The sequence below is a fragment of the Pyrus communis genome, chromosome 11 (assembly GCF_041283825.1).
Source record: "Pyrus communis isolate YQ-2024b chromosome 11, ASM4128382v1, whole genome shotgun sequence".
In the NCBI taxonomy this organism is placed as follows: domain Eukaryota; kingdom Viridiplantae; phylum Streptophyta; class Magnoliopsida; order Rosales; family Rosaceae; genus Pyrus; species Pyrus communis.
This window is the reverse complement of record NC_142575.1, coordinates 6,277,143-6,300,292: the sequence shown is the minus strand read 5'-3', so window position 1 is coordinate 6,300,292 and position 23,150 is coordinate 6,277,143. Positions and strand designations below refer to the sequence as shown.

The window sequence follows — 23,150 nt, the reverse complement described above, 5'->3', positions numbered from 1 at the left end:
AATTTCTTATCAATGAATATCGTACCTTCACTCAAAAAAAAAAAAAAAAAAAAACTAATAGATCTATGAAATTGCAACAAAATCTAAATTTATGTATAACATGGCAATATTTTAAAGATGATCAATGAGATTACAATTGCATCCAAAATTGAGACTGAAACATGTAATTTAACAAAAATCTAACTTATTTACCCAATAGATGTGCAATGATCTGCACTTCCCTTTTTAATAGAGGAGGATTCTCTTCCCTTTTCATCTTCTCTTTTTCTACTTGAACGTTATGATTAAATCATGTCAACATGTTATATTGATTTTTTTTTTTACAGAGATAATAAGCCACGTTAAAATCTTATATGGATTTCATACATAGGATTTCGTTTGAACCATAATAATTGTTCAACACTTTAACTCTTGATGTAAACATTTTTATTCGAATTTAATAAATTCCTTCTTTTCCAAAAAAAAAAAATCCAACTTATTTTCCCAAAAACAAGCAAGATAGATTTTTACTATTTAAGTCGAAATTTTAGCTGTGCAATGGACTGCACTTTGCCCTTTCTAACTGCCTACATATGGAAAAGGCAGCGAATCTAATAAGGTGACGTGGCAGTCAGAGATTCTTCTATTGGACTCGAGAAAAACTAAACCAACACGATTATCATTTATCATTATTTAATATTATTAATTGTGTTTCGCAATTAAAACATTAGTCAGTTATCACTTGGTCAATTACCCTATTTTTAGGCACATTAATTAAAAAAACCCTAAAAAAAGTAAGTAAAATTTTTTTTTTTTTTTTTTTAATGACAAATTTATTTTGCTTTTCATTTTTTTATTAGTTTGTTTCCTGCTTTTCTTTCTCTAACTCTCACTGTATTTAATCCGCCCCTTGAACTGCAGAAAAACCCTAACAAGGGTTCTTCTTGTAAGAACCAATCGGCGCCGTATTGATCTTAGCTGTCAGTTTCCGTCCATCTGTATCTGTGACTCTCTTCTGATCTCAGACCCCATTTCCTCTGTTTTCTCACTGTTTGTTGTCTCTTGTTTTTTTTTTTTTTTTGGTTCTTTTCATGTTCTTGTTGCTGTTTCTTGCAAAACTTGCTGGAAAATAAGCGGGTTCAATAGTTTTTGGGATTGAATTCCAGGGAAAGACAAGAACTTTATGAGCTCCGATTGTTGTTTTAGGTCGATCGTTTCTGGGTTTGTGGATTTTAGGTGAGTTATGAAGTCGTTGTTGGAAATTTTGGGTTTTGATTAGTTTATGGTTAGCAGCTTTAGAGGTTGTAAATATGGAGGTTCTAGGTTGAAGTTTTGATTTTGGGATTGTTTTTAGGGTTTAGGGTTAGGTTTGTGGTAGTGGGTAGCGATCAATTTGAGGTTTGGGAAGGGGGTTCATAATTAGAGGTTAGATTTTTTTGTCTTTTGAGAATGTTGTCGGAATTAGGAAGGAGGCCTGCGCTCGGAGGAAACGAGGGTTCCTTTGGGGATGAATTTGAGAACGAGATAGGGATGCTGCTGAGGGAACAGCGTAGGCAAGACGCCGATGATCGCGAAAGTGAGCTGAATATATATAGAAGCGGATCAGCACCTCCCACTGTGGAGGGTTCTTTGAATGCGGTTGGTGGGTTGTTTGCTGGTGTCGGTGGTGGCAGTGCTGGTGCCGCCTTTTCGGAGTTTCCTGGAGGTAAAAATGGAAATGGGTTTGCGTCCGAAGAGGAGCTTAGGTCTGATCCTGCTTATATTCAATACTATTACTCGAATGTGAACCTGAATCCGCGGCTTCCTCCTCCTTTGCTGTCGAAGGAGGATTGGAGGTCTGCACAAAGGATGAAAGGAGGAGGGAATTCGGTGTTGGGTGGGATAGGAGACAGGAGGAAAGTGAATAGGGTTGATGAGGCTAGCGGTAGATCGATGTTTTCAATGCCGCCAGGTTTCAACTCAAGGAAACAAGAGAGTGACGCCGAGTCGGACAAAGTGCATGGCTCAGCAGAGTGGGGTGTTGATGGACTGATTGGTTTGCCAGGTTTGGGACTTGGTAACAAACAAAAGAGCCTTGCCGAAATCTTTCAGGTGATTTGCTTCTATAGTTGTGTTCAATCTACGATGTTGTACTTCTGTAACTGAAGTTTCTGCTTTCTTAATGATCGCTTGTATTGGTTAACACATTTGGGTATCTCTTTATATTTGTTCCTTGAATTGTCTGTTCTGACATTTATTGCTTCCATTGATATTTGAGATTGACATAATGTAATGTTGGAGAATTTTGAGTCATGGAACTGAAAATATCACCACCTGCAATGACAATGGATATTTGTGCTTTGCCCCTTCTTGCCAAGATCGAAATGTTCTTATACTAAATGCTAACTTTTGCATTTATGTTAGTATCTTGATTGTGTACCGCGTATCCTCTGCGTATCTGTATCCCCGTGTGTCAGATACGGGATACGCTGGCTTTCCCCCATGTGCATGCATCGTAGCTTAGTTGTGATAGTGATCTTACTGACAGGTTCTAAATTTTTGTTTTCAACTGTTGTGCTGGTGCACAGTTTTTTTCTATTTTGATTGTGTGATATATTTCATTTTCTGACAAGTTAATGTTTGGTTGTTCAGGATGACTTGGGTCGTGCAGCTCCTGTTTCTGGGCATCCTTCTCGTCCAGCAAGCCGTAATGCATTTGATGAAAATGCAGAGTCTGTTGGTTCTGCTGAATCTGATCTAGCTCATTTGCGACGCGACTTGATGACTTCTGATACTCTACGATCAAGTGCAAATGGTCTGGGATCTTCTGCAGCCCAAAGTATGGGCCCACCTTCTTCATACTCGTATGCTGCAGCTCTGGGTGCTTCCTTATCTAGAAGCACCACTCCTGATCCCCAAGTTGTCGCTAGGGCTCCTAGTCCTTGCCTTACACCTATTGGAGGAGGAAGGGTTGGTGCTTCAGAAAAGAGAGGATTTAGTAGTCCAAGCTCCTTCAATGCTATCTCGTCTGGTATGAATGAGTCTGGGGATCTGGTGGGCACGTTTTCCAGCATGAACTTGTCTGCCAATGGTGTAAAAGATAATGAGAGCCATTTGCCATCACAGATTAAGCAAGATGTAGATGATCACCAGAATTATCTCTTTGGTCTTCAAGGTGGCGAGAATCATGCCAGGCAACTAGCATACCTGAAGAAGTCTGAATCTGGGCATATGCACATGTCCTCTGCCCCACACTCAGCAAAAGCTTCATATGCAGATTTGGGTAAGAGCAATGGTGGTGGGCCAGATTCCTCTGATAGGCATGTTGAACTGAAAAAGTCTGCTGTTTCTTCTGGTAACTTATACTCAAAAGGATCTCCCACATCCAATCTTAATGGCGGAGGTGGCTTGCATCATCAGTATCAGCAAGTGGATCATGCAAACTCATCATTTTCTAACTATGGTTTAAGTGGGTACTCTATGAATCCAGCATTGGCGTCCATGGTGGCTAGCCAACTTGGCACTGGTAATCTTCCACCCTTGTTTGAATCAGCTATGGGATCCCCTGGAATGGATTCAAGAGTGCTTGGAGGACGTATGGCTTCCGGACCAAACCTAGCAGCCGCTTCAAATGAATCACATAATCTCGCTGGATTAGGGAGTCCGATTGCAGGGAGTGGTCTTCAGGCTCCTTTTGTTGATCCTATGTATCTTCAGTACTTGAGGACATCTGAGTATGCTGCTGCACAGCTTGCTGCTCTTAATGATCCATCTGTGGATAGGAACTACTTGGGTAATTCATACATGAATTTAATTGAACTTCAAAAGGCATATCTTGGAGCCTTGCTGTCACCACAGAAGTCACAGTATGGTGTTCCGATGGGGGGAAAGTCTGGTGGTTCTAATCATCATGGGTATTATGGAAATCCTGCATTTGGTGTAGGCATGTCTTATCCTGGAAGTCCTCCTGTTATTCCCAACTCTCCAGTTGGACCAGGTAGTCCTATGAGGCACAACGAACTCAATATGTGTTATCCCTCTGGGATGAGGAATTTAGCTCCCTGGCACCTGGATGGTGGGTGTAACATAGATGAAAGTTTTGCTTCTTCACTCTTAGAAGAGTTCAAGAGCAACAAAGCCAAGTCTTTTGAACTTTCAGAAATTGGTGGACATGTTGTGGAGTTCAGGTATCAACTGCTAATAAATTTTCTTGTCATCTGTCTCTCTCTTTATGATTTCATCATAAAGTTGGTTATGATAATTTTGTATTTTTATGAGCAGTGCGGATCAGTATGGAAGTCGTTTTATTCAACAAAAACTTGAAACTGCCACTACAGAAGAGAAAAACATGGTTTATCAAGAAATCATGCCTCAAGCTCTTGCTCTAATGACTGATGTGTTTGGTAATTATGTGATTCAAAAGGTAAATGATCATGATCCTTGCACACATGCTTTAACTTTGGTGTACTTGTTAGTGTATAATTCGTGGTGATAATTGGTGTTTTTATTCAGTTTTTTGAGCATGGACTTCCACCTCAGAGAAGGGAATTGGCCAACAAGCTGTTTAGTCATGTACTGACACTTAGCCTTCAAATGTATGGTTGTCGGGTGATCCAGAAGGTACTGCTAATTTATGACTGGAATACTTATTTCTGCTACTTGATTGTGCCTGTATTTCTCCGAAGTATGGATCTATATCCTACAGCTTTTGACATATTGATGATTGATTGTTCAACCATTTGTTCTGGTAGTACCGCTAGAAACAACTACTTTTCTGTTATGTTTAACCATTAATTCCATTATTATGCTTTTGTTCAGCAAGGGAGGCTTGATAATAACTACATACCAACGCTCATGATCTGATTGATGTTAATGCTAGTAACTAAGATTCATGTGTTTATCCAAGGCTTGCTACAGTACATGCTAGAAGTAATGTACTATTATCGTGTTCAGGCAATAGAAGTTGTTGATCTGGACCAAAAGATCAAAATGGTTGAAGAACTTGATGGTCATGTAATGCGCTGCGTACGTGATCAGAATGGGAACCATGTCATCCAGAAGTGTATTGAATGTGTCCCTGAAAAGGCCATTCATTTTATTGTCTCAACATTTTTTGATCAAGTTGTGACCCTTTCAACCCATCCATATGGGTGTCGTGTGATACAGGTTGAGATACTTCATACATCCCTTTGTTTTTGTTCTTTGACCTGATAATTTCTTTTCAACAAAGAACTAATGTGTAATATGCGATACTATTGTCATTTGGCAGAGAGTTCTTGAGCACTGCGAAGATGAGAATACACAGAGTAAAGTTATGGATGAGATTCTAGGAGCTGTTAGCATGTTGGCACAAGATCAGTATGGCAATTATGTTGTTCAGGTCCATACTCTTTCTTGTTGATATACTCTTATTTGTGACTTCATATTGGTAATGTTTGTTTTTTTCCCTTGGGATATGAGCTTTTGTGTTGTTTTGTGGGATACTGATGTTCTTCACTTGTTGCTTTCAAGTTAATGTTTAAACATTGGTCTAAACATTAGTGCCACCCATGGAGCTAAATCCTGACATATCGATGTCTACTCCCTCTCAGCCTTTTGTTCTATTACCATGTCATTGTTAGCTTAGTAACAAGATTTATTTTCTTCTGGTACACATCTGTCATCACCCGTTCTGTTTATTGTTTTTATGTGTCCGGTCACACTCCTCTGTTTCTTGGAGTATAGTTTCATAGAACAAATAGCTGCAAGCCATCAACATATTTTGATTTTGTTTTCTTTGTCAACATGTTTTGATTTGTTTCATAATTTTTTGAGTTTGAATGACAACCAAAGTGGCTTGTTTTATCATGTACGTATGATTGGCACCAAGTCATATCTGTGATGCAATCCACAGCATTAGAAACCTTTTTGGCTTTAGCAGTTTTTCTTCTAGATGTTCATTTATCCAGCTATGCCATGAGCATGAAGAGTAACTATTTTATTGCAGTTAAATTGAGATGTTGGAGATTGAACCAAGACAATCTTTGCCTAGCTTGAACTTCTTTTAAGAAGCTCAAGTTTTCAGTTGAGTTTAAAGAGTGAATCTTTTCCTGAATATGAGCTGAGCTTGAGTTTTACTCATGCTCAAAAGATAATTGTTTATGCTTATTATGGACGATTATTTAACTTGTTTTAATGGGAAAACTTGAGCAAGGCATACTAAGTCAAGTTTTGAACTGCTTGCAGAGCATTTGAGCTCTTTTTATTGTCAGTTTTTGATATTTTATTGTTATACGCAAGATTTTTTTGGGTGCTGCGTTAATACTTCTGAACAGTGTTCTTCATTATCTATATCTACATGTAGATGGTCTTCAATGCTTCTTTTGTAAACTGCTTGATTTCTTTTGTAAACAGCATGTCCTGGAGCATGGAAAACCGCATGAGCGCTCTGCTATCATAAAAGAATTAGCTGGGAAGATAGTCCAAATGAGTCAGCAGAAGTTCGCCTCCAATGTAGTAGAGAAGTGTTTAACTTTTGGCGGTCCTGCTGAACGTGAATTGCTAGTGAATGAGATGCTTGGTACTACTGATGAAAATGAGCCTCTTCAGGTTTGTCATTATTACGTACTTTAATCTGTTGAAATAAGGTCATGGGCTCATTGTTTCTCTGTTAAGTGTAATCCTAAGAAGTGTACATTATCATCACAGCCCTCGATTCAATCTATTGAATTTTGGGAAGCAAGGTTAAAATATGTTACTGCCATTTGAGATTTAGTTCTTAAACCTTTTTGGGTTTCTTACCATTCTACTGCAAGAACATTGTCATTAGTTGTGTGCATATTTGTGCATGTTAGTAACTGTCGGCAATATTGCATAAACCTGTGTGCAACGGCTGATATATTCAATATGTATTTTCTCATCCTCCGCATATTGCCCTTTTTTTTTTTTTTTTAATAATTTGACCCAACTGGTATATGCAGGCAATGATGAAGGATCAATTTGCAAATTATGTTGTACAAAAAGTGTTGGAGACTTGTGACGACCAGCAACGTGAACTGATTCTTTCCCGAATTAAAGTTCATTTGAATGCATTAAAGAAATACACTTACGGAAAGCATATTGTTGCTCGTGTAGAAAAACTTGTTGCTGCTGGGGGTAATCATTCTTCTTTTTGCCTTTTTATTTTTATGTCTGCAGACTGCATATATTTGTATGACATACATGTACATTCATGTAGTATATACCTTGTAAGAGATCATGTGAGTACAGTTTAATGTGCCATCAAGATGCATACTGATGTTTGTCTCTTACCAGAGATTGGGGTGTTGTTCTTGGCTTTTTTATTTCTTGTTTCTTTTGTCTAGCTTGTTGCCATATCCGGAAGTACAAGTTTTAGCTGTGTAACACATTTTGTTAAATGAATGTGCAACCTGACTTGATTTTTCCCCACGGCTCATATACCTTGGCAAAGACATCAAATACATGATGTGGTTGCGATCATGCATTCATTTATTCAATGCTGACAAGAACATGGTACAATCTGTACTGTTGTCTTGACTATGCCATAATTCCACTCTACATACCCTTTGCTGATGACATGGAACAATATCTTAACTATTGTCTTAACTATGGTCCGATTAATTCTTTGCAACTTTCTTACGGTAGCCTCAATGGTTGCAGAAAGGAGAGCCGCTCAGTCTGCTCAGCACCCTGCTTAGGCGGTGTAGGAAAAGAAAGTTGTATGTACAGCTAACTGAGGCTAGTGTGTGTTTTCCCTCCCTTGGTTGTCATCTCTCTCCATTGTATCTAGAGCTACGACCGACTCTGCCTATCTTTCCAATGACAGGTACGAGGCGGTTTGAAAATAAAGTTGTTGCTTGTACTGGAAAACTGTACATTGTGTAGTTTTAAAGTTCATACGTAGAGTCGAAGCTAGCTGTGGTTCAGATGTTGCACACACCTGATCCCCCCCCCGCGCAGAGGAGATAAATGACGATACAAGTTTTTTAAGGGTGTAAAAATGATAAATGGTGAGGTAGTTTATGTCGACGTGACTGTACAAATGTTGCCATGTGGAGAGCTGTTCATGATTAGGCGAGGCGAGGCCGCTGTTTTTCTAAGTGTATGGTAATGACTTTGTTTTTTCCTTAATCACATAAAGTACAGTTTTTCTATGGAAGTATAATGTTCATTGCTATATATATCTCAAGTACTTGCTGTTTAATCGTATTTTCGCACTACCGCAAGCTCGTCCTCACGGCGTTGTTGTGAATTTTGGGTGTTTCTGCCCGGTCTAGATTCGCTTCGATGTTTTTTTCTGGATGTTCACTGGAAACTTGTAATTTTTGAAAAATTGCTTTCAAGTTAATGAAAGATTTCAGGTTTTGGGAAGATTTATATTTTATTTAAAAAAAAAAAATGGGTTGGGGAGAGACCTCTGCAACATTACTACATTTTGATTTGATGGAAATCCTTGGGAATTTTAAAAGTTCAACTTAGTACCATATTATCTTTTGTTTACAAAACTTTTATCAATATTATAATACTATATTCAATTGTCGTCTTTAATTAAAAATAAAAAATAAAAACGTGGTGGATGATTATTTTAGAGCGCTGATAGTAACGTCTTATTATAAAATTGATGCGTTTATTCGGTTTTTTGTTTTCTATATTTTTGTTGGGCATATCCAAAAGTATGTTCTCACTTTTCTATGCACGCACTCGAAGGCTCACTTAAACTATGATTTTCGTGTTTCCCGTGTCAATAAATTAGAACAACATCAATGAATAAGCAAGTCAACCCTCCATATGTAGGGATTCTCTTTTGACTTTGTTCTTGCAACGTTCATCTGTCTTACTCGAAATGTTGAAAAATCGAAACCGAGATGTTGCGGAAAAATTTAGTTGCGATTTTGGTACGGAGCTGTTATTATCACTCTAAAAAAGTCATGCACTGCAAATTACAAAGTGGAATCTTACAAGTTGATACAATTTGGTAACATATCTGCTGTCTTGTGCAATGTATGGAAGGTATATTTCAGGTCATTGCTATGATGAGCAATCAAACGAAAACCCTTGGTATAATGCATATAAATGCTAAGAATGTGGATGATCGTGAGTCGTAAATGCATACAGACTCCACTAAAGGATCCATGCGCCTTTGCGATTGGTAGTCACTCACGTTACAAACTTGCAGGCATTTGTCTTTAGTATTACGAATGTGTCAGTTTAGGGAGAAGATGCTTGCACTAAAGATGCCACTTTGGTGATATTTCAAATTACTCGAAAAATGACTTAAATCCACACCAAGCAGTTTGACAAATTTGTACCACAACTAAGGTTTTGCCAACAACTGTGAAACCTACATTCATGGGAATAAAAATGCCTCTTTTCTCATTACTCAAACTATTTTTAAGTGCAAGAAAGTCGGCAACAAAACAACTCAAAATTTCATAAACTTACAAATTTGGAGGGCGAGCCTTAAGGCAACCAAAGGTTGCTCCTTTGTGACTGACGTTGAAACCACCTCTTTGCAAAACAAGGATAAGGCTGCATATAAGAGACGTTCTCCCCCTCCCCCCTCCCCCGCTCTCCCTCCCCCGACCCTCGCAAAGTGGGAAGCCCTATTGGCTTGGGGTCACCATTACAAATTTGAGACTTACTAAAGAAAAGAAAATGAAAATCTTTCAAATCAGAGAGATTGAAGTTCAGTCATCATCTTGTTCATCAATAGTAATCTTTTGGCCAAATCCCTTAGGCCCAGCTCTTGCTCTCACCCTCTTCTTCTTCCCACCCTTCTTCTTGTTATCTGCCTCATCCTTCTCCAGCTTCTCTCTCTCCCTCTTCTGCAGATAATCTGTCACACCTAGGTAGATCACCTGCATTCAAAACCCACCCAAATTTAAAAAATTCAAGTTTCAAAACCAATGATTTAGTTTTATTTCTTTGACAAACGATAGATAATTTAAGCTAAATTCATCTAAATTAATTGGACAATGATTCTAACTCGGGTGCAGAGCAGGGAGCAGACTTCTCTAGTCAACCTGACCAAGCCCAGGAAGGCCAAAACCATAAATTTAGTTACTTAAAACAATTTGGAACTAACAAAATGGACATGGTTTCTTGAGTTTACCACAACGGTGACCATTAAACAATTCAAATTTAGTAAAACCCTGTTTCCAAAACTATACATTTAGTCACTTAAGCAAATTGGAATCACAAAATGAACATGGTTTTTTTTGAAATTACCCCAAATCCCAATGGTGATCCACCAAAACCATAAATTTAGTAGCTTAAACAAATGGGAAAATTGGAGCAATCTTCCTAACTTTTGTCCAATTCGAGTTTTGCTCTTGAACTAAAAATCCGTGAGTATTAGTCTCTGAACTTGTTATAATGTGGAGTGATGATTATTTTTGAAGAAGAAAAACTAGATGAAAGTTCTAACAGACTTAGTTAAAAGGACCAATACTTACGAATTTTTAGTTTAAGGATAACTCCAATTGAAGTAAGGTTGAGGTATGAGCTAAAATTGAGGGAGGATTGATATAATTATCTCTAAACAAATAGGTATTGAAAAAGAAAACATTGTTTCTTGAGCTTATCCCAATTGTGATCCAAAACAACCAAAACTGAGGACGTCCCAGTTGCCAAAACTATAAATTTAGTCACTTCAACAAATTTGAATTGAAAAAAAGAATAAAAAAACCTTGGTTTCTTGAGTTTATATATTACCCCAATGGTGAGAATGGACAGGCCAACAAAGGCAACGAAGAGAAGGGCAGAAATGGCGACAGACACTCCTTCGTCACTAGAGGCCACTATCTCCTGGGCAGTCTCGAGTGGGACGGCGGCGGCTTCTGCAGGCACAGATTCAGCAGAGGTGGCACTGATTTGCCAAGTTGGGGTGCTTCTTTGGGTGAGATTATCATCTGGGGTGTTGAAAATTAAGGTCCGTTTGGTTGTGGTGGTTGGGGAGGATAAAGGGAAGGATGGTTTCTGGGTTGTTCTGAGGAATTGGGAATGGTTTGGCCTGGGAAAATGGAAGAAAGTTGATGGTGGTCGGGATAGAGTTATGGATGTGGTAGCCATGGATATTTGCTACCACCTCTCTCGCTGTTTCAGGGGCACAAACAGCCCTCTCATCAAATGTGGGAGAGGGGCACAATTGTAAATGTGCTGCTGAAAAATTTCTATTGGAAATTGGGTCATAGATTCATATAGCTTAAAACTCTAAATTTTTCGATAGGTCGAAAATATGATTGGGTATTCCTAGTATCATAATTCAAGTGATTGATTTTTTTTAAATATTCGATTATTTGTATTATAATTTAGTGTACCGGATCATGTTCCTAGCATATTAAAAAATCTTTCTATCCTAAGACAATGGACCAACACAATGTTATCAAATAAAAATTTGAGTTTTACATAACTCGCTTACTGAAATAGTTGTTTTATACCGTTAACTAGCTAATTCAAATCAATAAAAATTTAAGGGGCTTTTGGAGATTCTCTTAGGAGTGTAATATAAGTGTTCAAGTGCTTAATCACGCGCTCATAAATAACTGAACTGTGATGTATACAAGTTGATATGCATAAATAGCTCACAATCATCTATACTCAAGAGCAACTTAACATATTCTGAACGAGGATTAGTCTTAACTTTGCCAAAATTCAACCCAAACTTGGATTACAAATGAACGAGTTTTGTTTAAGTTGACCAATTATCAATATAACCAAATTCAGGGGTTCACCCAGTCAAATTTTGCTCGAATCCACTCTAGTTGTCAAGTTAGAACTAAAACTTGTATCTCCGACTTAAATTTAATCAAAACCTCGGATGCATGAGTAAAAGGTCTTAAATGTATTTTGGGATTAGTTTCCTTATTAGTAGGGGTGGGCATAGTTTGGTTTGGTATGGTTTTGAGTGAAATCAAAACTGAAATCGAATTTTTTTGTGGTTTGGTTTGGTGCGGTTTTGAAGAAACTGTTTGGTTCAGTTCGGTGCGGTTTCAAACAGTTTTGGTTTGGTTTTTAAGAAAGAAATGTACATTTTAAAATATACACCTATCTGCGCATAAGTCGATTTCATTTTCTACACATTACATTAATTAATGAACACATATTAACTATGAGTACATTGAGTCATGTTGTTTTGATTATCTAATTCAATCTAAAATTAGGACAATACATGCACAAACAAACTTGAGCAACTATATATGCAGCAAGCAAACATGCAGCAAATGATGCATGATGATATTCTAGTGTGGTTGAGTAATACTAAATGTATGAAACTCTAACAAACAACCAATTAAAACATGACATCTCATATGGACATCTAATTAAATGTTTATTAGTATTTGCGGTGCGGTTTTCAAAACCAAAATCGAAATCAAACCGCTTTCTATATTGCGGTTTGGTTTCAAAATTGTAAAATCAAACTGTTCGATGCGATCTGTTTTGATTTATGTTTCGATTTTGATTTTTTATTCCAAATGCCCACCCCTACTTATTATAAGTTTTATTCCGGCCGTACGATTAAGCATTGAAATCGTGTGCTTGTAAAGTTATGCCGTCATCACCATCAACCTCCACACTTACCACAAGGTACAGGTGTTCACCAATATCTCTCGTTTCCCATTGGTCCACCGGATTTTATAAAGATACAAAAAGGACGCAATTGCAAAGGTGGTTCTTTTCAAATTGTTCATACTCAATTACCAAAATGGCCCAATAAAAGCATTGCTTGCTTGGCCTTATCACACGTCACAGCTCTCATTTCCTCAACGCCAAGGCCATTCCAGTCATTTCAGTTTCGGATAAACCACACCGTTCGATTGCCAATCATGACACGTGTCAAGAAATCAAGCGAGCAGGGATTGATGAATGTGTGTTTTTATAGTATCATCAAGGTATTTTGTGATAAAATATCTAAAGAAACAGAAAATATCAATAAAGTTATTCCACCTAGCAAAAGGTTGATATGTTAGGATAATACCAGTAATGTTGGTGAACTATGTTGGGTTATACTTCTAAAAGTTGGACTTTTGAAAATATGCGTTAGCTTCAACTTAAAGCTATTGAATGACTAGGGGTTTCGAAAAGATTGGTGTTGCTCTAGATATTAAATGCTAACCGACGACCAGGCTCTCGAAAAAATGGGCGTTAGCTCTGATATAATAACTTGATCAGTTTCAAAAGTGAGAAATGTTTTCCCTTTGCAACCCTTGTGTAAGGTCATTTGTAAGAGACGTGTTGGAGTATAGATTTCACACTTAACATATGACAAAAATATAATATAACTCATGTAAAGGATATTCTAACCTTAATATTATTGAGTCTCTTTGTGATAAAACACAATATATAATAGTAATTGATTAAATTGAAATTATATTTATGATGTTGGCGGTAGATCATGCTGAATTTATAAAGTTATGAATAAGTCAAAGAAGTAAAAGAAAAGGAAGAGATATTTAGAAGATCTAAAATATCTGGCTAAGTCGTCCACGTCGGCGTGAGATGGAATCAGATATTGCACTTTTTCTACCACAAAGCGCAGAAAAAAATAAAAAGAAAAAGAAAAGGATAGGAAAAAGGAGAAGAAAACTTTCTATAATTTTCCCCCGTTTTCTGACTTGCCAAACAGTCCTCCGAATCTCCCGAATTCTCCAATCTACTTCTTCTTCTTCTCAATTGGTCGTCGTTTTTCTCCTGATTTTTCTCCCAATCCGATCCGATCCCGACACGAACAATTCGATGACAAAAATCCAAAAAAAGCAACCAAAAAAAATGAAAAATTAAAAAAAGAGAAAGAGAGAGAGCTTGAGCTGTTTGCAATGGGTGAGGAGGTGAGGATGAGTGAGTACGAAGGCGGTGGCAGCGGTGGCGACGACGGAGACGACGAGGCACGAGTTTCGGAGTGGGAGGCGGGGCTACCGAGCGCCGACGACCTGACTCCCTTATCTCAGCCGTTGATTCCGATCGAATTAGCCTCGGCCTTCAGCATCTCGCCGGAGCCCTCCCGTACGGCGGTCGACGTCAACCGCGCGTCGCAGAAGACGGTCTCGACGCTCCGCGGCGGCGCCCTCTCCCAGGGCTTCTCGTCGAACTACAAGTCGTTCGACGAGAACCGCAGCGACGACGTGGAGCCGATGATCGTGGAGGTGGACGAGAGCGGCGAGCGGTACGGATCCGATTCGAGAAAGTCGCGGAAGGTCGATTGTAGTACGGAGGAGGCGGATTCGACTCTGAGGACCGATAATTTATCGCCGGATGACACGTCAGCGCGGACGCTGAAGCGGCCGCGGCTGGTGTGGACCCCGCAGCTGCACAAGCGGTTCGTGGACGTGGTGGCCCACCTGGGGATCAAGAACGCCGTGCCCAAGACGATTATGCAGCTGATGAACGTCGAGGGATTGACCCGCGAAAATGTCGCCAGCCACTTGCAGAAGTACCGCCTCTACTTGAAGAGGATGCAAGGATTATCCGGCGACGTGGGGCCCTCCTCGTCGGACCAGCTTTTCGCCACCACGCCTGTCCCGCAGAGCTTGCACCACGAGTCTGGCGGCGGCGGGGGGTCAGGTCCGGCGGGTTCGGGGCAGAGCCACGGGCACGGAAATGGGCAGTTTTCGTTTCCGATGCCGTACCCGCCTCCCGGGATGATGCAGATGCCGGTTCTTGGGTTGAGCCAGGGGCACGGGCACATGGGCATGCCCGGCGGTGCGGGGGGTCACGGCGGTGGGTACCATGGGTTCGAGTCGCACCATTACAACATGGGTTCGATGGTTTCGTACCAACATGCTGCTTCGAATGACAAATGAGAAATCTTTACACATTAAAGTTGAGGTGAGTGACTTTCTTGAGCTTATGCACTGAATTTTGTTCACTTTGCGGATTTGATTGTATCATTTGCTTATCTTATTTGGCTGGTTGTTGTTTGCCTTATTATATTAGGCCTCATTAATTGAAACCTACGGGTTTTGATTAAAAGAAAAATGATTTTCGCACTCCCCTTTTCTCCCTCTAGGTCGATTGAATAAATCAAGGGGAATCAGGGGACAAAAACATAAGGAGGAGTGTAAAAGTAGAAACAGTAGTGCGGAAATCATTTCCCTTCTTAAAAATACATCGTGAATTTGCTGCTATAAACCCAAAATTGCTGGTCATATTTGGAACTAGGCGCTCCCTAACTAGTTTTTGCCCCCGAAGTTACAATCTTCAGGTGCAGAATGGAGACAGTACCTTTTTTTGTTTGTCATCACAAGTTTTGAATGGCGATAGAGTTTCCTTAATGAAGCTCTAAATCCATTTCCACACCATCGTGGACTTAGAATGTCATCTCATGGCAATTAAGTTTATGCCTCTCAGAAGAGGAGGATTGAAGTAATACCTTGCACTTCATTGTGCTTGAAATGGTGGTTTTCATTTGAAATATCATTTGGCGTGCTTTGGTCTCATCCATTTCATTTGTCACTTGTTTGAGAAACAAGCGTCTATCCCATACGTATTATGATTGTATAAGTAATGGAGTTACAGCTTCAAAGCTTGTATATCTTTAGCGAGGCATTATAGCAGCCTTGGGGTTTGTTGTCGATACCATTACTTTGCATATATATGATGCAGTTTACTATTGATAACTGCTGCGGAATTTCCAATTATTTAATGTATGTTTTTGTGTAGATTCAGAAGTTTCAGCAAGTTGGTTAAAGCTAACTCTTCGAACTCAACCTGTAAGCTTGCTTGATTGGTAATCCCGAACCTGACAGGCACGGGAAGGGTTCTTAGGAATAATGTGGAGACATTTTAGAGGCATATGGGTTTTGAATCAATAGCCAATGTAGCCAAACTTCCCTCATTACATGTATACTCCGTTCCTAGTCTACATTGTTGACACCGAGGCATCGAGTACATGCCTGACCTGTTCTTACTTTATATATTCTTTTTGTATCAATAAGGTGTTAAGCCTTTTCTTTCCAGATTCAATGGAAAGAAGTCAATAAAGATATAACAATTATCTGTTACCTGTCCTTCAATCCTGGGTTGAATGCTTTTATCACCCTTTCGCCTCCTTTGTCACGTATGCATATACCCTCGTGTTTACGACTTACGTGACTACAAATTTCATTTGGTATAACATTAAATTTTGTAACTACGATTTCCCTGTACAGATTGTTGTGGGAACAAGCCCCTTTGTAAGGTTCGTTTCTGATCAACAAGAGCTATTTGTGCGTTCTTAAGTATTGCTAGAGCAAATTGATTGCCATTTTTTGTAGCTAGAGGATGAACAGGGATGGATGTAGATGATCTAAGGAACATGGGCAAACACTTGGTGAAAATATCTTTTACCTCAGTGGATCAGATACATTCTACCTTCCTCTCTTTTGCTATAGTAGTGTCGTAATTGTTGTTTTGTAATACCTTTTGTTTCTCTCAGTTAAAGCTCGGGTATCTATCGTGTACCAGTACTTAGTTCATTCGGGGTACATGGATTCTTTGTATTGTACGTGTAGGTTATGATCTTTTTTCTTCTTGGACTTGAAATTGATGTCATTGTACGATTATACTCATCGTTTGCAGATTGTTCAAAGATAACTACAGAGAGACTTCACCAGATAAAGCGGGCGGCCTTTACACCGGCAGCTAAATGGCGGATACCTACCAACGGTGGCGTAGAGCGATTATAACTATTCCTTGTTAAAGTTATGTTGTCGACTGAAATAATTCGTACTGTACCTCTCTACATATTGTAGTTGAGATCTTTTGTATTTCTTCATATATTCTGGCTTTGTTCTTAAAATCCTATCAGGCTGAAACCTATTTGATACTGTGAACAAACATGGGTGAGAACATGTATTTGTTTTGATGATCAATAGTATTTATTTGAACTCTCTAACATGACCTAAACTAGGAAGACAGTCACCAGCGTAGTTCGGTTCACTGAAGAAAAATGGCGTTTTAGTGAGAACGAAAAGCGGAGGAAGATTTGTCTCTATAAAGTTCATAGCCTCGGCAACAATAACTTCTTTTGCCAAGATTGGAAGTGAAGCCTGCAATCCAATTCCCGGAAGAATCCTTAAAACGACCTCCGGCGGAAATGGAGGCCGCATACCTAGACGAGAGCCATCTACATTCAGATTTAGAAAGCGACAAGGAGGAAGTTATCATTCTCACTATTATCCGGCTTCCCTCCATCCTCGGGAACAGAAAATTTCAACGTAGCTCCGGCGAAGAAAGTGTGATGAAAGGACTCCGGAATTAGTTTCGATGACTTGCCTTAGAATTTCGTCAAAATCTTCCTTCAAAGGCCTCCTCGTGTATCAGGCAGTTTCCATCCAACTGCATCCCGGAAGTTTCCCTAACTTGTTTCTCTTCATTATTTTCTTCAACCTTGCAACATTCCCCCAATTGCCAGAACCAGCATATAGACTTGACAGTAGCAGACTGTTTCCTGTGCTCTCCGGCTCTACCTCTGACAAATGCTTTGCAGCTACTTCAGCTAGATCTATATTCCCATGATTCCGACATGCTCCTAATAACGCTCCCCATACGAACAAATCTGGCTCCATCGGCATTGCCTTAATCATATCATAAGCCTCGGTGAGTTTCCCTGCTCGACCTAGAAGATCGACCATACATGCATAATGTTCTAGTCTTGGCACAATCCCATACTCTTCCTGCATCAGATTGAACAAGCTTTCTCCAAGTTCAATCATTCCAGCATGACAACAAGCTGTGAGAACTGCTATGAAAGTCAGGTAATCGAGTTTCTTATCGTCTTCCAGCTTCATCTGGTTGAAAAGCTCAATTGCTTCGTTGCAATATCCATGATTCGCGTATCCAAAAATCATCGAATTCCATGTTACTGTGTTCCTTTCAGACATCTTACGAAACAAAGCCTTCGCTTCAAATATGAATCCGCATTTTGCATACATGTCAACAAGAGCACTCCGAACATACACATCTTGTTCGACTCCTATCACCAAGGCGTAAGCATGAATCTCCTTTCCGGACTTCACATTTGTCACACCCGCACATGCAGGCAAGAGGCTACTAATTGTATTCGAAGTTGGATACAATCCATGACCCAACATTTGCTTAAATGTTCGAAAAGCCTTATCGTTCTGAAAATTCTGCACACACCCGGATATAATTGAAGTCCAAGATACCACATCAGGATCAATTCCATTATCGCGCATCATCTTAAAAAGCTTAGACGCCATTGCTCCGTCACCCTTCTGTGAAAACCCAGCAACCAAACTGTTCCAAGTTATCAAATTAGGCTTTATCCCCTCCAGCTGCATTTTCTCCACCAAACACAATGCTTCTCTAGCCAACCCGTGTTGAGCAAACCCTGAAACCATAGCATTCAAAGCCACCAAATCTTTCTCCACCATCGTATCAAACACCCAATGCGCCTTCTCTACACACCCGTTCTTTGCGTACATATCAACGAGAGCACTACTAACGAAAACATCAAATTCAAACGAGAACCGGAGGACCACAGCGTGAAGTTTCTCACCGGTTTTAACATCCGAGAGGTGCCCACAGGCTTTCAAAACACTGGGAATAACAATCTTGTTCGGCCTTAAACCCTCTCTCTGCATCTCACAGAACACACCCATTGCCTGCTGATAAAACCCACAACGAGCACAGGCCCCGATGAGAGCAAACCAGCGGCGGATATTCGTCTGGGGAATTTTGTCGAACAGTTTGCGGGCATGGACTATTTGGCCACAAGAAACATACAAAGCTATGAGCTTGGAGGCAAAACGGGTCAAACTGGCCAACCCATTGGTGATCAAATGGGCGTGGAGTGCTCTTGCAGAGTGCAACTGTCGGTCACGAGCGTAGATTTCGAACAGATTTGTGTAGAAATCGGGTGAGGATTGAAATGGACGGTGGAAGATGCGGTTGCTCAGCTGAGCCGATGGGAGTGCTTGGACTTTGAACCTGCGCATTAACATTGGAGCAGCAACTGTTAAGCGCGGGAAAGAACCCAACCACCGTTATATCATAAGATTGAAGTGAACGCTACATCCGTACATGTACATGTACATGTTAAGTAATTTTTGGCCAAAGTTTAAGATTGAAGTGAACACTACATCAGCTTAATTTCTAGTTTTTATGAGCTTGTCTCAAATATAGACTTTTATGCCCCTTTCTTCTTCCGTTGCTTTTACCTGTCATCATTCCTCCACCGTCAACCTTTGCCACTCGGTCAATTGCGTGTCTCTTCTCGGCAACGCACTTTGGTGTTAGGTGGTTGTTAAAGTGTTTTTTGCACTTTTTGGTAGATTGGTAGGATTATGGGAACGCTTTTTGCGCGGATGGCTTGCTCATCCTCATTTTTTGTTCATCTAGCTTGTTCGTGGTTCTTCCTCTTGATGGCAGTGGTGGATTGGCGATGATAGCGTAGCTACTGTGGGCTTGCTCCTTCTAGGCTTTTTTGTTGTGTGTATATATATTTTTTTTGAAAACTAGAAATATATTTTCTTTTTTGTTGTAGTTTCTTATAAACTACGCTTGTATTTGAATTCCCTTGAACTTTATATTTCGTGTAAGCGATTTTTAAATTAATGAAAGTTTCTATTTGACAAAAAAAAAGAAAAAAGAAAAAAAAAGAACTAACTGTCACCCAAAAAGATAAGAAGACAAGTACTAACCTACGCTGAGTAAAGCCGAAAAATACTACAAATGTTAGGATTTGGATCCTCTTTGGATCCCTTCCTTAGGGATCTCGAGGATCAATGCACGAGGATTGTTCATAAAAAATCATGCGGTCATAATTAAATGTTTTTCACGTAAAATGAATCTGTTTTATTTTTAAAAATATAAAAAAATATTTAATCGTAACTGCACGATTTTTTATGAACGATCCTCGTGGATTGATCTAAAGAGGGTATTCGGAGAGGATCCAAATCTCAAATGTTACTCATTTCAACTTTTTCGAGGGCAACGCGTTTATCTAGTTTGTAATAAACCATCCCCAAAATAGAAAGAGTCGGTCCCACATGAAATCAAACTTTCCAAACAAAAGATCCAAAATCTTGGCCGTCGATTTACTTTCCATCCATTTCTCTCCAGAACGTTGGCTGCTCAAACAGAGCCACCAACGAACGCGCACACACCAAGCCAAAATAATCACAACCCAACTTCCAGAGCTTCGCATTTTCTCAACCGCAATCTTCTCAGTGAAGTGAAAGTAATTACCAAAATTTTCACAAATTAATCCCCGACGAACAATGCATGGTATGGCTCTTTTTTCTCTAACTCCTCCACATACCTTCTGTTTCTTCAACCTCTCTCCTCCTTCCGTTTCTTCTTCTTCTTCTTCTTCTTCTTCAAGATCTCTGCTTTTCTTGCAAACCCGACCCGAATCTTCAAAACCCATTTTCAGACACGCATCGAAACCCGTAACCAGTTTCTTGAATTTGAAACCGAAACGGCGGCGTTTTGTTACCGTCTTGAGAGCGAGTCGCAGTGAGTCTCCTTACCAGGTTCTGGGCGTGTCTCCTTCCGCAACGGATGTCGAGATCAAAGGGGCTTACCGGAAACTTGCTCTTAAGTATCACCCCGATGTTAATAAAGAGGTAATTAACAGCTTATGCATTCAAACCCATAATTTACTTTTTTGTCTACTTGTGGAATTGCTACTGCTTTAGCTGCAAATGAAAGGTTTTCAATTTCCGGGTAGTTTTCTTTTTCCCTAATTTATTTATCTGATATTATAATTTGTTGGTGTTTAATTTGATTTTGTGTTCTTTAAATCTTTGCTTACCAAGTTTAAAGGATGCCAATTCATTGGAGGATTCATTTCCAATTTTTGTTGGAGTTTTGTTATAAACTATGTTGTTGTTTAGTTACCCAATTGCAGAAAACAGTTAAGTACGTTATTTTTTAGTTACCCAATTGGAGAAATTAAGGATCTTTCATAACTGAGTATTGTGATGTTTCTAGATTACAGAAAATTTATGCAGAATACACATTCTGTGTGTATCACCCTTGTTGCCTTGTCGGGGCGAAAACCGCAGGCTTATTGTGAGAGGAACGACTCCTTGAACCCTTGGACCGATTTTTAGCTGATACCATGAACAATAACTAGGGAGAAGATTCTGGAGTTAAGGATTCTATTCTAACAGACTGTGTAGACAACAATCTCGAAATGATTCCACCTAACTTTAAACAGATGATCCTAGGATATGCTGCTACCCGAATCGTATTTTGTGATTTGTGGCACCAAGTCAACTGTGTAGGCACATTATGTTGTGTGCTAAACTGGGAAGTGCGATTTACGCTCTTCCAAATCTCCAATCGCCCCCTTTTGTAGTTTGCATTGCCTGGTGGTGTAGTGGATATGTTTTGAATCTGTTTTTTAGCTCATCCCTTCTATCTAGAGTGCTTAGCAATGGTTTCACTAGTCCTAACTTTTGTGTTTGTACAGGCAAATGCGCAGGAGAAATTTATGCGGATTAAGCATGCCTACAATACATTGCTGAGTTCTAAATCTCGGGGAAAATACGACTCTAATTTCGGATCTGACTATTCCTATTCCTCTTCTCAAAGAAACCAGAGCAAGAAGTCTCAAGATGAAGAAGAGTTTTACGGATTTGGTAAGAACCTAGTAAACTTGCACATGGACTCCCTACTGTTTTACAGAACTTCTTTCACTATGAATCAATATAATCCAATGCTAATCCATAGGACGATGTCATGCTGCCTGTGACACGGCAGTATCAGCCATCAAAATTTTGTTTTACTCTTTTGACAAGTAAGAATGCAACATGCAGTTAATCGGGCCTTCACTCGAAGGATATTTTGGTCCTGTTCACCGTTCAAATTTCAACTGATTATCCGTATAACTGTTGTCTACGGACACTGCTGAGTAGTGTGTCTAAGATAGACCAAAAGATAAGATTGGACCAATCTATATTTAGGTATATTTTAGCATGTTCTTATTCTTAAGCCCTTCATTGTGCAGGTCTTTTTTTGAGGGATGTTCAAATAACAATAGGTAGATTTGTCCTCTCTGTGAGACATCATACAGGCCATAATGTTTGCGTTGCATTGTCCTCAAATCTCAGCGAGCATCTGTTTTTGTATCCGTTTTATCGCAGTTGTTATTATAGCGGTGTCATAAGTCTTTTTCGGTATTGCAGAGGACTTCTTTAAAGATATCCAAGAAGAATTCAAGAACTGGGAAGCAAGTGCTTCGTCACAGGGAAAGCCAAAGAGTCTATGGGAGGAATTGGGGGTGAGAATACTTTAAGTTCCCACTACCTGCCTGAAAATGCAATTCAGTTAAACCATCTTCACCGCCATTTAGAATTATGGCTCACAGATACTAGTAATTCAATGAGAATGTTTACCAAGGAAACCTCACTCATCATCTGTATTTACACTTTGCAGGAGATTGGAGAAGAATTTGTGGAATTTCTCGAGAAAGAACTAAACATAATGGATCCAGAAGATGGAGCAAATAACAATGATGAAGGCAATCCTTTCAGAAGCTCCGGGAAACAGAGAACAGAAAATGTTGGTCAAGACGAAGCTGTTAAGGAGAGCAGCATCAAGGATAATATCGATGATATAGAAGCTACTCTTGCTCAGTTAAAAAAGGAATTGGGATTGTAGCACAGAAACACGGCTTCACCACGTCAATGCTTTGTTGGAAGCATCGAAGGTGAAGCCTCGTTCATATTATTGCACTTTAGTAGAAAGCAAAAGTTGAGAGAAGGAAAAGGAGAGATCGATCGATGGGGTGTTTGTTGTATGGTAGAGGGAGACTGGAAGTGTAAAGGCGGAATTGAAGATGCGCTCGCTGAACCACACCGATGAAGGATCGTGATTCCCAACTCAAACTTTGGGAAATTACTTCGTTTTTCTTTTTCGAAGTCAAGTTACTTAATCAAAGGGTATAGTTGATATAGAGTACGATTCGAGTCTTCAGTGTTTAGAGACTTTTGGGCTTCTGTTTGGAGCTTGTGATGAGATTATATCTTGTAAAACAATCAACAAAGATGGATCAGAATCAAGAGGAGTTGAGATTATTATGTTTGTGTTTCTTTCCAACCTTAATCCGCTTTTCGCTTGCAACACCATTTGAACAATAAGTGTTTCTTGTGCTACAAGCATACTTGGCGCGAATGTATTAAATGCAGCTGTTCGTGCGAGCCGGTATAGGGAACTGGTAGGGAAAACAAAACCGATAAGGGTGG

The 23,150-nt window shown here is 39.5% G+C and overlaps 5 protein-coding genes across 9 annotated transcripts; 3 read left to right on the top strand and 2 right to left on the bottom strand.

The window, feature by feature from the left end:
- The first annotated feature begins 746 nt into the window (after positions 1-746).
- Positions 747-8,116, top strand: LOC137741636 (pumilio homolog 1). Of its 2 annotated transcripts, XM_068481330.2 has the most exons (10): positions 843-2,070; positions 2,611-4,145; positions 4,240-4,381; positions 4,471-4,578; positions 4,912-5,124; positions 5,228-5,338; positions 6,352-6,546; positions 6,918-7,092; positions 7,618-7,676; positions 7,784-8,116. In XM_068481330.2, exons 1-9 carry the CDS (start codon positions 1,429-1,431, stop codon positions 7,653-7,655), a joined length of 3,159 nt encoding a protein of 1,052 aa, XP_068337431.2. In that variant the 5' UTR covers positions 843-1,428; the 3' UTR covers positions 7,656-7,676; positions 7,784-8,116. The 2 variants fall into 2 exon arrangements, with proteins under 2 accessions (XP_068337430.2, XP_068337431.2); XM_068481329.2 differs by having other exon boundaries at positions 747-2,070; positions 7,618-8,116.
- A 1,187-nt stretch (positions 8,117-9,303) lies between these two features.
- LOC137743790 (uncharacterized) lies at positions 9,304-11,111 on the bottom strand. The gene is made up of 2 exons (XM_068483728.2): positions 10,672-11,111; positions 9,304-9,815 (listed from the first exon to the last, which is right to left on the bottom strand). The coding sequence occupies exons 1-2, from the start codon at positions 11,026-11,028 to the stop codon at positions 9,645-9,647; spliced, it is 528 nt and encodes a 175-aa protein (XP_068339829.1). The 5' UTR covers positions 11,029-11,111; the 3' UTR covers positions 9,304-9,644.
- A 2,348-nt stretch (positions 11,112-13,459) lies between these two features.
- On the top strand, positions 13,460-16,828 carry LOC137743710 (transcription factor BOA). Of its 3 annotated transcripts, none has more exons than XM_068483644.2 (2): positions 13,460-14,781; positions 16,513-16,828. In XM_068483644.2, the coding sequence occupies exon 1, from the start codon at positions 13,773-13,775 to the stop codon at positions 14,754-14,756; it is 984 nt and encodes a 327-aa protein (XP_068339745.1). In that variant the 5' UTR covers positions 13,460-13,772; the 3' UTR covers positions 14,757-14,781; positions 16,513-16,828. The 3 variants fall into 3 exon arrangements, with proteins under 3 accessions (XP_068339745.1, XP_068339744.1, XP_068339746.1); XM_068483643.2 differs by lacking the exon at positions 16,513-16,828 and adding an exon at positions 15,616-15,956 and having other exon boundaries at positions 13,487-14,781; XM_068483645.2 differs by lacking the exon at positions 16,513-16,828 and adding an exon at positions 15,622-15,956 and having other exon boundaries at positions 13,488-14,781.
- A 45-nt stretch (positions 16,829-16,873) lies between these two features.
- On the bottom strand, positions 16,874-19,352 carry LOC137743709 (Tetratricopeptide repeat (TPR)-like superfamily protein). Its single transcript, XM_068483641.2, has one exon. It carries the CDS (start codon positions 18,897-18,899, stop codon positions 17,253-17,255), a length of 1,647 nt encoding a protein of 548 aa, XP_068339742.1. The 5' UTR covers positions 18,900-19,352; the 3' UTR covers positions 16,874-17,252.
- A 576-nt stretch (positions 19,353-19,928) lies between these two features.
- Positions 19,929-22,982, top strand: LOC137743514 (uncharacterized). Of its 2 annotated transcripts, XM_088679212.1 has the most exons (5): positions 20,041-20,525; positions 21,377-21,545; positions 21,914-21,946; positions 22,092-22,186; positions 22,342-22,982. In XM_088679212.1, exons 1-5 carry the CDS (start codon positions 20,178-20,180, stop codon positions 22,564-22,566), a joined length of 870 nt encoding a protein of 289 aa, XP_088535338.1. In that variant the 5' UTR covers positions 20,041-20,177; the 3' UTR covers positions 22,567-22,982. The 2 variants fall into 2 exon arrangements, with proteins under 2 accessions (XP_088535339.1, XP_088535338.1); XM_088679213.1 differs by lacking the exon at positions 21,914-21,946 and having other exon boundaries at positions 19,929-20,525.
- The last annotated feature ends 168 nt before the right edge of the window (positions 22,983-23,150 follow it).